This window comes from Orycteropus afer, unplaced genomic scaffold (genome assembly GCF_000298275.1).
Source record: "Orycteropus afer afer isolate SDZICR_OR568_19922 unplaced genomic scaffold, OryAfe1.0 scaffold00468, whole genome shotgun sequence".
Classification (NCBI taxonomy): domain Eukaryota; kingdom Metazoa; phylum Chordata; class Mammalia; order Tubulidentata; family Orycteropodidae; genus Orycteropus; species Orycteropus afer.
The window spans coordinates 1,869,539-1,884,084 of NW_006922055.1; the positions used below are offsets into that span (position 1 = coordinate 1,869,539).

The following is a 14,546-nucleotide window of genomic DNA, read 5'->3' on the forward strand; positions in this document are numbered from 1 at the left end:
ACCTTTTTTCAACAACACAAACGGTGGCTATACACGTGGACTTCAACAGATGGAATACACAGGAATCAGATTGACTACATCTGTGGTAAGAGGAGATGGAAAAGCTCAATACCTTCACCCAAAACCAAGCCAAGAGCTGATTGTGGAACAGACCATCAACTGCTCATACGCAAGTTCAACTTGAAGTTAAAGACAATTAAAACAACTCCACGAGAGCCACAATATGATCTTGAATATATCTCTCCTGAATCGAGAGACCATCTAAAGAACAGATTTGATGCACTAAACACCAATGACCGAAAACCAGAAGAACTGTGGGATGACATCAAGAACATCATCTATAAAGAAAGCCAAGAGGTCACTGAAAGACGAGAAAAGAAGAAAAGACCAAAATGGATGGCAGAAGGGACTCTGGAAATTGCCCTTGAGTGGAGAGTAACTAAAGCAAAATAAAAGACAAGATAAAAGAGCTGACCAGAAGACTTCAAAGAGCAGCTTGAGCAGACAAAGCCAATTATTATAATGACCAATTATTATAATGAAATGTGCAAAGACTTGGAGTTAGAAAATCAAAAGAGAAAAACATGCTCAGCATTTCTCAAGATGAAAGAACTAAGGAAAAAATTTAAGCCTCAAGTTGTAATACTGAGAGATTCTAAGGGCAAAACATCGAATGATGCAGGAAACATCAAAAGAGGATAGAAGGAATACAGAGTCAGTGTACCAAAAAGAACTGGTAGATCTTCATCCATTTCAGGAGATGGCATATGATCAAGAACCAATGGTACTGAAGAAGAAGTCAAAGCTGCACTGAAGGAACTGGCGAAGAACAAGGCTCCAGGAATTAACAGAATACCCACGGATATGTTTCAACAGATGCCCCACCGGAGGCACTCACTCGGTTATGCCAAGAGATTTGGAAGACAGGTACCTGGCCAACTGACTGGAAGAGATCCATATTTGTACCCATTCCAAAGAAAGGTGATCCCACAGAATGTGGAAATTATCGAACAATATCATTAATATCGCACACAAGTAATATCTTACTGAAGACAATTCAAAAATGGTTGTAGCAGCATACTGACAGAGAACTTCCAGAGATGCAAGCTGGATTCAGAAGATTTTTACTTGTGTTTTATTGACTATGCAAAGGCATTTGATTGTATAGATCATTAACAAATTGTGGATGACACTGAGAAGAATGAGAATTCCAGAACACTTGATTGTGCTCATAAGGAACCTGTACATTGACCAGGAGGCTGTTGTTTAAATACTTCATGGTTTAAAATCAAGAAGGGAGTGCATGAGGGTTGTATCCTTTCCCCATACTTATTCAATCTGTATGCCAAGTAAATAATACGAGAAGTTGGGACTATATGAAGAAGAACATGGCATCGGGATTGGAGGAAAAATCCTTAACAACCTGTGATACGCTGATGACATAACTTTGCTTACTGAAAGTGAGGATGACTTGAAGCATTTACTAATGAAGATTGAAGAATACAGTCTACAGTATGGATTACATCTCAATATAAAGAAAATTAAAAATCCTCACAAATGGACCTATAAGCAGCATCACAATAAATGGAGAAAAGACTGATGTTGGCAAAGAGTTCACACTGCTTGGTTCTACAATCGATGCCAATGGAAGCAGCAGGCAGGACATTGGATGATGTGTAGCACTGTGCAAGTTGGCTCCAAGGGACCTCTTTCAAGTGCAGAGCAGCAAAGATGTCTCCTTGAGGACTAAGGTGCGCCTGACACAATATTTTCAATTGCCTCACATGCATGTGAGAGCTGGAAAATGAATAAGACCGAAGAAGAATGGATACTTTTGATTTGTGGTGCTCGTGAAGAATGCTGTAAGTACCATGGACTAACAGATCTGTCCTGGAGGAAGTGCAGCTGGAATGCTCCTTGGAAGCGAGAATGGCCAGACTTCACCTCACCTACTTTGGTCACAGTGTCAGAAGGGACCATTCCCTGGAGAAGGATGTCATGCTTGGTAAGGTGGCGGGTCAACAAAAGAAGGGAAGGCCCTCAATGAGATGGATTGACATGGTGGCTGCGATGATGGGCTCAAGTATAGCAAGGATCATGAAGCTGGTGCAGGACTGGGGGGTGTTTCGTTCTGCTGTGCATAGGGTTGTTATGATCAGAGATGACTCAATGGCACCTAAGAACAACATCAGAGCCACGGAAGAAAGGCCAAACAATCTGCTTCCATAAAGATTATCCTATTAAGCAATTCCACTCTGTAACACATAGGGTCATCAAGAGAACACCTGTTCTCTTCCTATCCCTACAAAAAAAAAAAGAACTGATATGCACCGTTTGCCAATTTTTGTAGTGCAAATACTCCCATCATTGTTACTTTCCTGTTCCCATGTTACCAACATGACATGAAGTCACTCAATGTAGAGTCTGAAAAAGATGCAAACAATAATGCTCTGGTGAACTCGCACAAGCCAGCTTCAACACACATATTTACAACCTGACACAATGAATAACTGTTTCTCTGTTTATTGTTTAACTTTTCTGGACAAAACAAGCTACAGAAGAACAGGACTTTACTTTGTTTACTGCTGTATGCCCAGGACCTGAAACAGAGCTGGACACTAAATGTTCAATTAATATTTTTGTACAAATGAATGTTTTTATGAGAATATAAGCATATAACAAAAGAATGAAAACATGGAAAAAATACACACCAATTTCAGGATAATGACTATTTTGAGGGAGAAACGCGAAAACTTTAATAGCATTTATTTTACTTTGTAAAAAGAACAAAAGATCAGAAGAATGTGGCAAACTCTGTCAAACTTAGTTTATCCAGTCCATGACCCATGGAACATATATTGCCCATCAACACTTTCAGCCTCTCAAGTTTCTTGGGAACCTGCTATCCCAGTTGTACTATGTGCTGCCACCTGGCAGGAACCTGTATAACCATGTTAATCTGAAGAATCCTTCCAATCCTACCAGGAGTCCACGTGGGACATGTGTGTCCCATATATTTGTATCAAAATCCTTATTACGTAAAAAGAAATTTTTTCCCCTTGATTTCAACATGCCTTCCATTATTGAAAACACATAGTATAAATAAAAAATTCAAAGCAGTAAGTAATTCAAAAATGAAATGGTTATAGGATCACTGACATCTTCCAAATTATTTCCAAACTCTGAGTGTCTTTAAAACAGTATCATATAAAAGAAAAACACAATATGGATATTGAAATTTCAATATAAGTGTTATTTTAAAGGATAAGATTACTTTTATCAACTTATTTATGTGAATACTAAAGAACCCTAAAAAAGCAACTATATCTTCTAATTTATAATAGAAAAATAAGGTTATCTTCATATGAAAATACAGGTCTTGGTTATTACTTTATTGGATTTCCAATGTAAGTTTGACATGGTGAGGCTGTAACTATGGGTCCATCATATCATTATTACCCCACTCCTTGGAAGGAAGGTTGGGCAATCCACTTCCGTAGTGATACCACCTCGGAAACCCAAGGAGGAGTTGCTATGAGTCAGGTTCAACTCAATGGCACATAACAACACAACAACGTATTTCTAAGGCACATCAGTTGATAAAATGTTTTTTATATACATTACGTAACTTTATTCTACCAACAAACTTGGGAAGCAGAATATTTATCATGTCACCTTTTAACTTATACTAAGCCCAAATGAATCACTTAAAATTACAGAGGCAGAAGTGAAAATGGTGACTACAACTCAGGTCTTCTAGCTCTTAACCAGGGCTCTCTACACTGTAAGTTGTAGAACTATTACCTACATTATAATAACAATAAGTAAATTCCAAGATCATACAAGTGTTTCAAAACTATGGAACAGGAAGTGATACAAAACAGTCACAATGCAGCTACATCTTAGGTCATTCTAACTAAAGAAATGTATTGATTTTGAGCAAGCCTCTTGCAACTTATGCAAGTTATGAGAATCTACTTAATAGAAATTAAGTAAGATCTTTTCTACCTGTCTTGCTTTATGAGCTGTGTTAATGTCATGATTTCTTAGGCAGCTTACAGCTCTTGGATCTGGTGACCGGCCCACATTCCAGTTAGAAACAGCACCACTGTCAATTGTCCACTGTAACACAAAACATATACATGTGCTTTTTGATGTTAAAGTACGGTACCTGCCGGGCAATGTGATTCATAGGAATACCATGCTTCTTCATGCAATTTTGCCCTCGATAATCAGGAGGGTTTCCTATTTCATACGTGGATGTTGCTGCACTGTCTATCCTCCACTGCAGGGGAAAAAGAAGACTTTTGTTCACATTTTTCAAAAAACAGTTGGCTTCTATAAGATATTGAACAATACTTACTTTATCTAAAAGATTTTGGTCAGTTACAAGTTTTCGGAAAACCGCTTCTGCAATGGGTGATCGACAAATGTTACCTTAAAAAAAAAAAGAGGAAGCAGTAAGTGAGCATCTTAGATTTGATGAAAGGACAGATGCTGATTTCTATTATATTACAATTCTGTAAACTACCTCACACATTTATCAGGAAATGACTGAATCTTCCCTAAGAAAGAACAAATGACAATCACTATTTGATATAATCCAGTGAATGGTAAAAACCTTATAGAGAACAACTTATCAAACCCATTCTGTGACTTGACACCAACCATTTAAGTACTCAAAATAAGAATAAAGACATCAGGAAAAAAAAATTACGAAATAAAATCACTAATTTTCAGGCTGCTACTAATGACCCAGAAGCAAGTCATGAAATCAGTGAAGTGGGTTGAAAACCAGTCTAATTACAAAGACAAAAACAGATGAAAAATCAAAGGCTGGAAAAAGATATATCAAGTAAACGGTAACCAAAAGAGAGCTGGAGTGGCAATATTAATTTCTAATAAAATAGACTTTAAGACAAAAAGAATCATAAGAGACAAGGAAGGACATTACATTATAATTAAAGGATCAACTGAACAATATTATGGACATAACCATAATAAGTATCTATGCACTCAATGAAATACATAAGTACATAAACCTGACTTTAACAGAATTGAAAAGACAAATAGATGACTCCACAGTCAAAGTAAGAGACTTTAATACACCACTTTCATTAAAAGTTCCATGTGCACTGGAAAGAAACTCAACAAAGATGCAGAAAAACTCAACAATATGACCAATCAACTTGACCTTATAGATATCTACAAAGCACTTCATCTAACAACAGCAAAACATACAATTTTTTCCAGAACACATGGAACACTCTCCAGGATTGACCATATGTTAGGCCACAAAGCCTCAATAAATTTAAAAACACCGAGATACTGCAATGTATCTCCTGAGATCACAATGCTGTAAAATTAGAAATCAACACCAGGAAGAAAAGAGCAAACATGTGGAAACTGAGTAACATCCTTGTCAAAAATGACTAGGTAATAGAAGAAATAAAAAATGAAATTAAAAAATTCTCTAAGTTAAATGAAAATGAAAGCATAACATACAAAAATCTTTGGTACACAGCAAAAGCAGTGATCAGAGGGCAGTTTACAGCAATAGATACAAACATCAAAAAAGAGCCAAAATCAACATCTTAACCCAACATCTCCAACAACTAGGGAAAAAAAGCAGCAAAAAGTATACAGTCACCAGAAGAAATAATAAAGATTCGAATAGAAACAAATGAAACAGTAGACAGACAATAAAAAAAAGAAGAAAAAAAAAAATCAACAAGACTAGAAGGTGGTTCTTTGAAAAGATTAATGAAGTTGACAAAGCACCAGCAGACTTAACAAAAGAAAAGGAGGAGAAGATGCAAATAATACAAACAAGAAATTAAATGGGTGACGTCACGATAGAACTAAGAAAAATAAAGAGACTAGTACCAGGATACTATGAAGAACTGTACTCCAACAAATTTGAAAACCTAGAAGAAATGGACAGATTTCTAGAAACACACTAGTTACATAAACTAACACACTGGGGTAGAAAATTTGAACAGACCCATAACAAAAGAAACTGAACAGGTCACAAAAAAATTACCAACAACAAAACAAGTCTTAGCCCAGACGGCTTCACTAGAGAATTCTTCCAATCATTCAGAAAAGAGCTGACTCCAATCCTACTCAAACTATTCCAGAACATAAAAAAGGATGGAATCCTCCCAAATTAATTTTATGAAGAAAACCAGTCTAATTTAAAATGAAATAGAATGGAATTTAAATATATGTATTTTCAAACATATTAGACATAAGGGCAGATATTGTTTCATGAAACAATATAAAAACAAAATGTATTTAGGTATTAATAATTAACCACAAACTTCATTGACAACAACGTGCAAAGCCCTGTGCTAAGAATACTGTTGAGAAAGATGAAAGACACAAATTCTCCATTCAAAACATGTGCCGAGCAGTTAATGAAGGCAGATAGTTAGCTATAATAAAAAGAACATAAATGCTGATACACAAGCAATATAGTAGATGAGGATAAAAAAACAAAGATTAAAAAAAAAAAAAACACACAGGATAATAAAATTTGTTAGTAGCATGGAAAAAAAAATTAGAGTTGATCTTCGAAGGATGAAGAGGATCATACTGGGCAAAAGCAGAATGACACTTAAATTCAAGAGAATTAATTGCATGAATTAGTCTGTGAAGTTGCCACCACCATGTTTCATGTATAGAGATTAAGCTAATATGAGCTGATGAACCTGGTATATGGGAGACCTAAAATGTGGGAACAAACTGAACTTTGTATGACATATTCATTCCAAAAACCATGGTTCAGTATACCTACTATTAATGGTCCAAGTACTTTGTTAGGGCCTGAATATAAAAAGTTGTTTAAGACACAGACTCTTCCCACAATTTAGGAAAATAACTTGCAGGGTCAAGGAAACGTTAGGAGAGCACAATATTGAAGACAAAAACTACTTAAGAGGCTAACATTAAACACCAAGTGATAGGTAGAAACCTCAATTAAGGAGGTGGCAGTAGAACAGAAGTATATTGCCCCGTCTTCCTTCCACAGAGTGGTTGGTGGGTTTGAACCGCTAAGTTTTTGGTTAGCAATCAAACGCCTTAGGCACTGTGCCACTGGAGCTCCTTCATTTCAAGGATAGAGACTAACAAAAGAGGGGAAAAAAAAAATTAAGCACTATAAAGGAATGTTTATTTTTTTCATCAGAGTATCCTCAGCAGCTAGCACAGTGTATGGCAAAGCACTCAATTAGTATCTGTTTAACTAAAGGAAAAAAGTAATCTGACACCACTAATACATTATTATCTGCAAACACACACGCTGACTGGGGCATGATTAACCCTGACTGGGGCATGATTAACCGCTTCTATTCTCCAGAAAGCCTTTATCTTACTAAAACATAAACACGTGATCTTGCCAAAATAATTCTTTTCTGCTATTAGCCTTATCAATGGAAACCATGACGCAGCTCTACACTTCAGTCTGTATCTACAGCCATCATGTCAATTCCAACTCATAGTGATCTTACAGGACAGAGCAGAACTGCCCCAGAAGGTTTCCAAGGCTGTAAATCTTTACAGAACCAAACTGTCTCAGCTTTCTCCCATGAAGCTGCTGGTGGGTTCAAACCACTGACCTTTTGATTAGCAGCTGAATGCCTTGATTACTTCACCACCAGAGCTCCTATATATATATGCCTCCACACAAAATACATGCATACACACACACACACACACACACACACACCCTATGTATTTATCTCACAGTGAGAGAACATGACCATGAACCACGCATACCATTAACACTCTGGTCCAAGCTCACAGGGTCACTTCTTGCCTAGATCATTGCAGTAGTGTCCTATCAAGTCTCCCTCCTCTACTCTTGCTTCCCCTTGGAGGAATCTTCACACATGAGCTAGAATGCTTCTTTTAAGACTTAAATTAGATCACTTCCTACCACCTCTACTCAACATTCTTCAGTGGCTTCTTTTCTTATTCAGAGTAAAAGCCAAAGTTCTTACAAGGCCTAACAAGATATGAACCCCTTATACCTTAAAGCAGGGGTCCTAAGTCTATTGCTCATAACCAGAGCCATCACCTTTTTTTGTACAGCCCACAGAGCTAAGAATAATTTTTACATTTTTAAATGGCTGAAAAACTAAAAAGAAGAGTACTTTACGGCACATGAAAATTATATGAAATTTAAATTTCAGTCTCTAAATAAAGTTCTATTGGAAGACAGCCACACTCAATCATTTAGGTATTCTCTAGGGCTGCCTTCCTGCTATAACTTAGGTATGGCCCATAAGTCTGCAGACTCCTGCCCTAAAAAAGCAATCACTGTACATAATGAATTAACTTTTCCCTCTATCATCTAAAATGGTACTGACTATATATTATCCATAGGAACATTGAGAAAATTAGCACTCAACTACCCTGAGTTCCAGGTTCAAATGAGGAATCTTGACCGAGAAAGGCTACTTCATCACTCCAGGCTCCTTGCTGTTTCTTGTACACGGCTAGGACACTCTCACTTTAAAACTTTTTTCCTGCTTTCCCTTAGATCCAGGTTGATTTCCAAAAATACCTACTAGGCTTGCATCCTCATCTCTTTAAATATTTGTTCAAATTGTACCTAAAGTCTTCACTGATCACTATTTAAAACTACACTACGCTCCCATTCCCTTTCCTGCTTTATTTTTTTCCAATACTTACCACCACCTGAGTACACCAATTACTTGTTCGCTGCTGACAGAATGTGAGATCTAGAAGTGAAAGTATTTTCATCTGATTTGTTCACTATTATACGCCTATCACTTAGAACAGTGCCTGATGTCTTAGTCATCTAATGCTGCTATAACAGAAATAGCACAAGTGGGTGGCTTTAACAAACAAATTCATTTTCTCACAGTTTTGGAAGGTAGAAATGTGTATACAGGGTGCTAGCTCTAGGTGAAGGCTTTCTCTCTTTGCCAGCTCTGGAAGAAGATCCTTCTCTCTTTGAATTTCTGTTCCTGGGCAATCTTCACATGGCTTGACATCTCTATCCTCATCTCTGCTTTTCATATGCTTGTTTAATCGCTTTTATATCTCAAAAAGATTGACTCAAAAAACACCCTATACTCTTTGTGCCCATCAACATAACAAAGACAACCCATTCCCAAGCAGGATTATGAACACAGGCATAAAGGTTAGGATTTACAACACATTTCTGGGGGACATAATTCAATCTATAACACCTGGTATACAGTAGGTGATCAAAAGAAAACTGTTGAGTAATACTGAAGACAAATATATGCAAACATACACTCATTAGCAGCTACCATGGTACCAAGAGCATAATCAAGAACATGAAGTAAAAGTAAACAAGGCAATGGAATCTTATTTGGTGCACAATCTGAGCAGAACTGCTGTGTAAAACGTATTGACTCTATCAGTCAGCCTTCAGTCATGTTGTTGTTGTTGTTATGTGCAGCTGAGTCAGACCCAACTCATAACGACCCCTCCTTGGGTTTCCAAGGTGATATCACTACAGAAGTAGAATGCCCAACCTTCCTTCTGAGGAGTGACTGGTGGATTTGAACCTCCAGTCTTCTGGTTAGAAGTCAAGTGCCTTCAGTGGAGATCTTAAAAATCAAGTGATAGCCCACTATTAAGGCAGGACAAGGTGACCCTTTTACTTTTTCTCTCATAGAACTTTAATTCTAAAACTAACCTAGTAAGTGGCAGATACTGTCCTAAAGTTAGAAATAGAGTAAAAATGTTGTTGCTGTTGTTGTTATGTGCCATCAAGTTGGACCCGACTCATAACGACCCCTCCTTGGGTTTCCCAGGCAGTATCTCTACAGAAGTAGATTGCCCAACCTTCCTTCCAAGGAGTGGCTGGTGGGTTTGAACCCTCAGCCTTATGGTTAGCAGTCAAGTGCCTTAGCCACTATGCTACCAGAGCTCCCAGAGGAAAAACAAGCAACAATTTTTGCCCTTAAGGAAGCTAAATCAAGCTGGGATTTCAAAAGGTTACCAAATTATAACGTGTACAATAAAAGACGCTTATAAAAGGCCATAAAGCTGCAGTGGCGGTTTACTGCAGGGTTCAATTCCTAGGCAATGCACCTCAAGCAAAGCCACACACCATTCTGTCAGTGGGAAAGTAAAGAAAGACATTCAAGTTTGACCTTAGAATATAACAAGGCTTTTCAGGCAAAGAGGAAAAGAGTTGCCCAGAGAGAAATAACCACATAATCAAGGGCACATTAAATGCCTGATGTGTTGGCCAACAGCAGACAGTTCTGGATAAGGAGTGTTCAGAAGGTGTAGGTGGAAAAAGGTAATGGAAAAGGCTAGGCTGGACTTCTATGGGTTCAATGTAAAAAAGGACTGGGCCGTTATTCTGCACAAAGTGCAGACCCACCAGAAGATTTCTTAAGTAGGCTATCCTCTCTAGGAAATGATGGAGATAGGGTGGAAACACTGAGGAATATAACCATTTTGTGCTCCTGGAAGGGAAGAATCCTGAAAACTAAAGGAAAGTAACTGTTAAGCATACAGGAGGCTAAGTATTGAAATTTTAAAACTGAGAATATTTCTAAGTTAGAAAGCACTCCAAGGTACATAAAATATCGTCATTTTTCTTGTGGTGAAATCGGGACACGGGCAGATGATGTCAAGGACCAAGGTCACAAAGATAACTGGAGAATTAAGGACTCCATGGCCCAGCTTTTACGATGAAAAAATCAGAAACCTTCCCACTCAAACCATTCTTAGCTCAGTTCCATTTTAAAGCACGGGCAAAGGAAACTCGCAGGCAAACCAGTGTTTTCATGGACCTCAGGGGATCCTAAGTATACCACGTACATTAAAGAGTATTAGGTAAGCAGTCGAGGAGGGCACTATGGATCTAGAATCGGAATTCTAGCTACGTGCAATAAAACAAACACTGGTTTAGAGAAAGGGATTCGAAAGCGCAAAGCGGAAGGAAGAGCCCAGGTTACTTCTATTCCATTCGTAAGGTCTCCATCTCCCTTTCCCAAACCTGTTTCCGCTAACTTTCAGTGGTTCCGTGGCACAGCCCACAGTCCAAGAAGCCCATATCCAACCCTCCAGTGGAAGTCAGCAGTGAAATTAAATCAGCACCCTCTTACCCAGACATACAAACAACACGGACTTGGGAACCAGCTCTGCCATTTTCTCACGTATTAAGAAGTACAAACGAGTCAGTCGCCAGCCGGAACTTGCTCTGATCGTGGCGCACGCGTGCTATGAGCGTCCGGCTCCCGCGCGCCGGCGCAGTTCGAGTTCTAGCTCCGCCCAGGGGCGGGGAGACCGCGGACACGCAACCCTCAGAGAACAGGGGGCCGCGAGTCACCTGAAAGGGCGGAGCCTGAGGTGGGGAGGGACTCCAAGCCTCCTGGCCCTCCTGCTGATTTCCACCGCCCAAGAATGTTGATTACCAAGGTGTAAGCGCTGAGAGAGTTGCATTTGACTCAGTTACGTCCAAAATCTTAATAGTACTGGACGATGTAATGTAGCATGATAGGAATTAATTCATCTGAGCGCAGGTCAAATGCGAGGCCGAGGGCTGGGCCAGGTGGGGAGAAAGATGTGCATACCCTGGTGCCCGTAACACGTGATGTGATATCAGCCAGCGCCTGATAGCTGCAGCTGAGGGGTGGCTCAGGACAAGTCTCTAGAGGGCTAGCGCAGTTTGAGGGGCTCAGCAATTCCGGGCCAGCAGAGTAAGACCCGGAAGAAGACTGGCGATGTCTCACAATTGAAACCACGCGCCCTTTCTCAACTTTCAAGTGTCCACGAGAACAAAAATCCCTCTGTGATTATTAAACGTCAGCAACTTAAAAGTCAAGCCTCGCGCAGACGTAAGAAGTCCGCTCAGAAAACTAGGTGCCGCCTGGGAGAGCATTAGGAATGGAGTCCACATTGGATCCGGGGAGGCGCCCTTCCCGGGAACCCCGCAGTTTCAGCCCTCTGCGGTGCCGTCACCACTACCATGCACCCTTTGCGCGGTCATAACTGTCGCAAACAAAATCACACAAGTGGAGCACCTTCCGGCTCTGTCATAGAGATCGTCTGTGTTGGTTTCTCCCAACCTGAAAAGATGGAGTTTCTTTAAAAAGTACGAGACTGATTTAGCGGAGCGAAGGCCTTGCCCTAATTGACAGCCCAAATAGCTTTGCTATTTTTGTCCTGGAAACATTTATTAAGTAGATGTTTTACACTGGACAAAAGTGGGGTGTTTACTTGCTCCTTTACCTGTTTCAGGTGTGCAGCTCACTAGGGACCTTCCATAGTTTTGGGAGGCGGAGCCTGAGCCAAGTAAAGAGTAGTTCTTCCTCTTCCTTGGTAGTTGTTTTGGAGCTGGAGGGGCACCCGGTGTGGACAAGGCTCTGGGGGCACAAGTGAGTAAAGATATTTGGTTATGCTGGGCGGATTCCCCGCTTGAATTGGGACAAGACACCCTCACCCATTACCTTTTTAAAAACTTTGCTGGGGAGGGTAAATCGTCGGTGAAAGGAAGAGAATTTATTTACTATTCTTCCATCTACTGTTGCGCATCTATTACTGTTGGGAATCTGTTTAACACGTCAAAAGAAATTACTCCACAAACTGTCAACATTGAAGATTAAGTAGCTTTCAGTACTCTGGAGCACAGTGGTTTAATTTATTGAAGTTTAACTGAGTTCTTATTAGTTCACAGAGCTCCTCTTTCTAAATTCTGAATTTTACCTATTGTAATTTAGTTATTTGTGAATATTTAAAATTTGGGAAGCCATATGACCACCTCTCCCCTGTTTGTAATTGTTTTAATAAATGGCATTCTCAATGCTTTGTTAGAATGTTAAGGGTTTGGTTTAACCTTGGTACATCAGGGGCAGGAGTCAGAAGGATGATGCCATTGCTCTAATGTCAGTAAGGTACCTTTGGGTTTTCCCACCACCATCAAAGTCAAAAATGCAGGACCTTCCACACACTCTCACTTGAACCTCCCTGTGATCATGGAGAACATTTGCGAAACAACTTGGGGTGGAGAGGCCACTGTGTAGGGAGGGAAGAGTAAGCTGTTTGAGCCGCGTCTTTATCAAACACATGGCACCACTCTGCTGCTGTGTGCTTTGTACCTCTGGGGATCTCGTTACTGTAATACTTTTTCTTTATCTGAGTTGTCAGAATACCATAAGGAAAGAGGAGGCACTTGACTGCTAACCAGAAGGCTGGCGGTTCAAATCTACCAGTCACTCCTAGGAAGGATGGTTGGGCAATCTACTTCCACAGTAACACTGCCTCAGAAACACAAGGAGGGGTCGCTTACCAGTAGGTCTGACTCAATGGCACATAGCAACAACAAACAGTTGGAAATGTTTCATTTTCACTTAGTTTCATCAAACACTTTATTGTCTGACACTACTCCTTGCTGAGCTGGAAAAAAAATGATACAAAGATGTGATCCCTGCCCGCAGGGAGTTTGAGAGTCTGATTGGCTAAGAATGTTCTAGGAGATAAAGTTTTTAGTTTCTCTTATAGAACATGGATCCTGCATTCTTGTTCTCATAGGTGTTTTTGTTTTGTTTTTATTAAGATGTGGGAAAATGCCTGAATTAATAATGAGCTAGTCTGAAAATTTGTGTACATACAATTCAAAGAAATCACAGTTCTGTAGTTTAAAGTGCTATTTACTGTGCTGGGCATTTGTTGGAATGCTTGAGGAGTGACTAATTGAAATGCTTGTGGAGTGACTAATTTTTGAGGTGCTTACAAATTACTGTGTTGGAAGTTAGGATAATCAAAATTAGTTGTAACTTCTGTCCTGTTTATCTTGTTCAAATTGATTAAGGAAAAAATTGTTATTTGGCTCTCTAATATTGTATGTAAACAAAATTGTAGTGAAATATGTAATTTCTACCTTTCATATTTTGTAAGATTTTAAAAAATAACAAAAAATCTTTGCTCATCAAGAATGATTAAATGCTTTTATTCCGTTTAGGGAATCTTTATTTTCAGGAGATTGCTCACTATTGGAAATAAGGTTTTGGTGTTTCAAAATAGAAGAAAGTTGATATGGCCAAAGGGAAATACTGTTTGTTCTGTTGCCTCTAATAGGAGCTCTGGTGGCGTAGTACCTAAGGCATCGGACTGCTAACCAGAAGGCTGATGGTTTTGAACCACCAGCCACTCCTCAGAAGGAAGATGGTGCAATCTACTTCCCTAGTGATAACCACCTCGGAAACCCAAGGAGTGGTCACTATGAGTCAGATCTGACTCCAGGGCAGTGAGTTTGTTTTTTGTTTTTTTTGGTTTTTGCAAATAGCCAGAAAAGTCACACAAGTCACTGTGGATATTGCCTTATCTGCATATGACATTGTGATACAACATAATGCTCTGCATTTTGAGAACTAAAAAAAAAAAAAAATCACTGCCTTCAAGTCGACTTGGCTCACAGCGACCCCTCCTTGGGTATCCAAGGCAGTATCACTATGGAAGTAGATTGTCCAACCTTCCTTCCAAGGAGTGGCTGGTGGGTTTGAACCACCAGCCTTCTGGTTAGCAGTCAA

At 39.4% G+C, this 14,546-nt stretch overlaps 1 protein-coding gene across 1 annotated transcript in view; it reads right to left on the reverse strand.

The window, feature by feature from the left end:
- Positions 1-11,166, reverse strand: part of ACP1 (acid phosphatase 1) — a 42,109-nt gene extending 30,943 nt beyond the window's left edge. Inside the window, exons 1-3 of the mRNA XM_007954635.1 lie at positions 11,124-11,166; positions 4,364-4,437; positions 4,172-4,285 (exon numbers count right to left, since the gene is read on the reverse strand). Coding sequence (XP_007952826.1) covers positions 4,172-4,285; positions 4,364-4,437; positions 11,124-11,166 — 231 coding nt within the window. The remainder of the gene's footprint in view (positions 1-4,171; positions 4,286-4,363; positions 4,438-11,123) is intronic.
- Between the last annotated feature and the right edge of the window lie 3,380 nt (positions 11,167-14,546).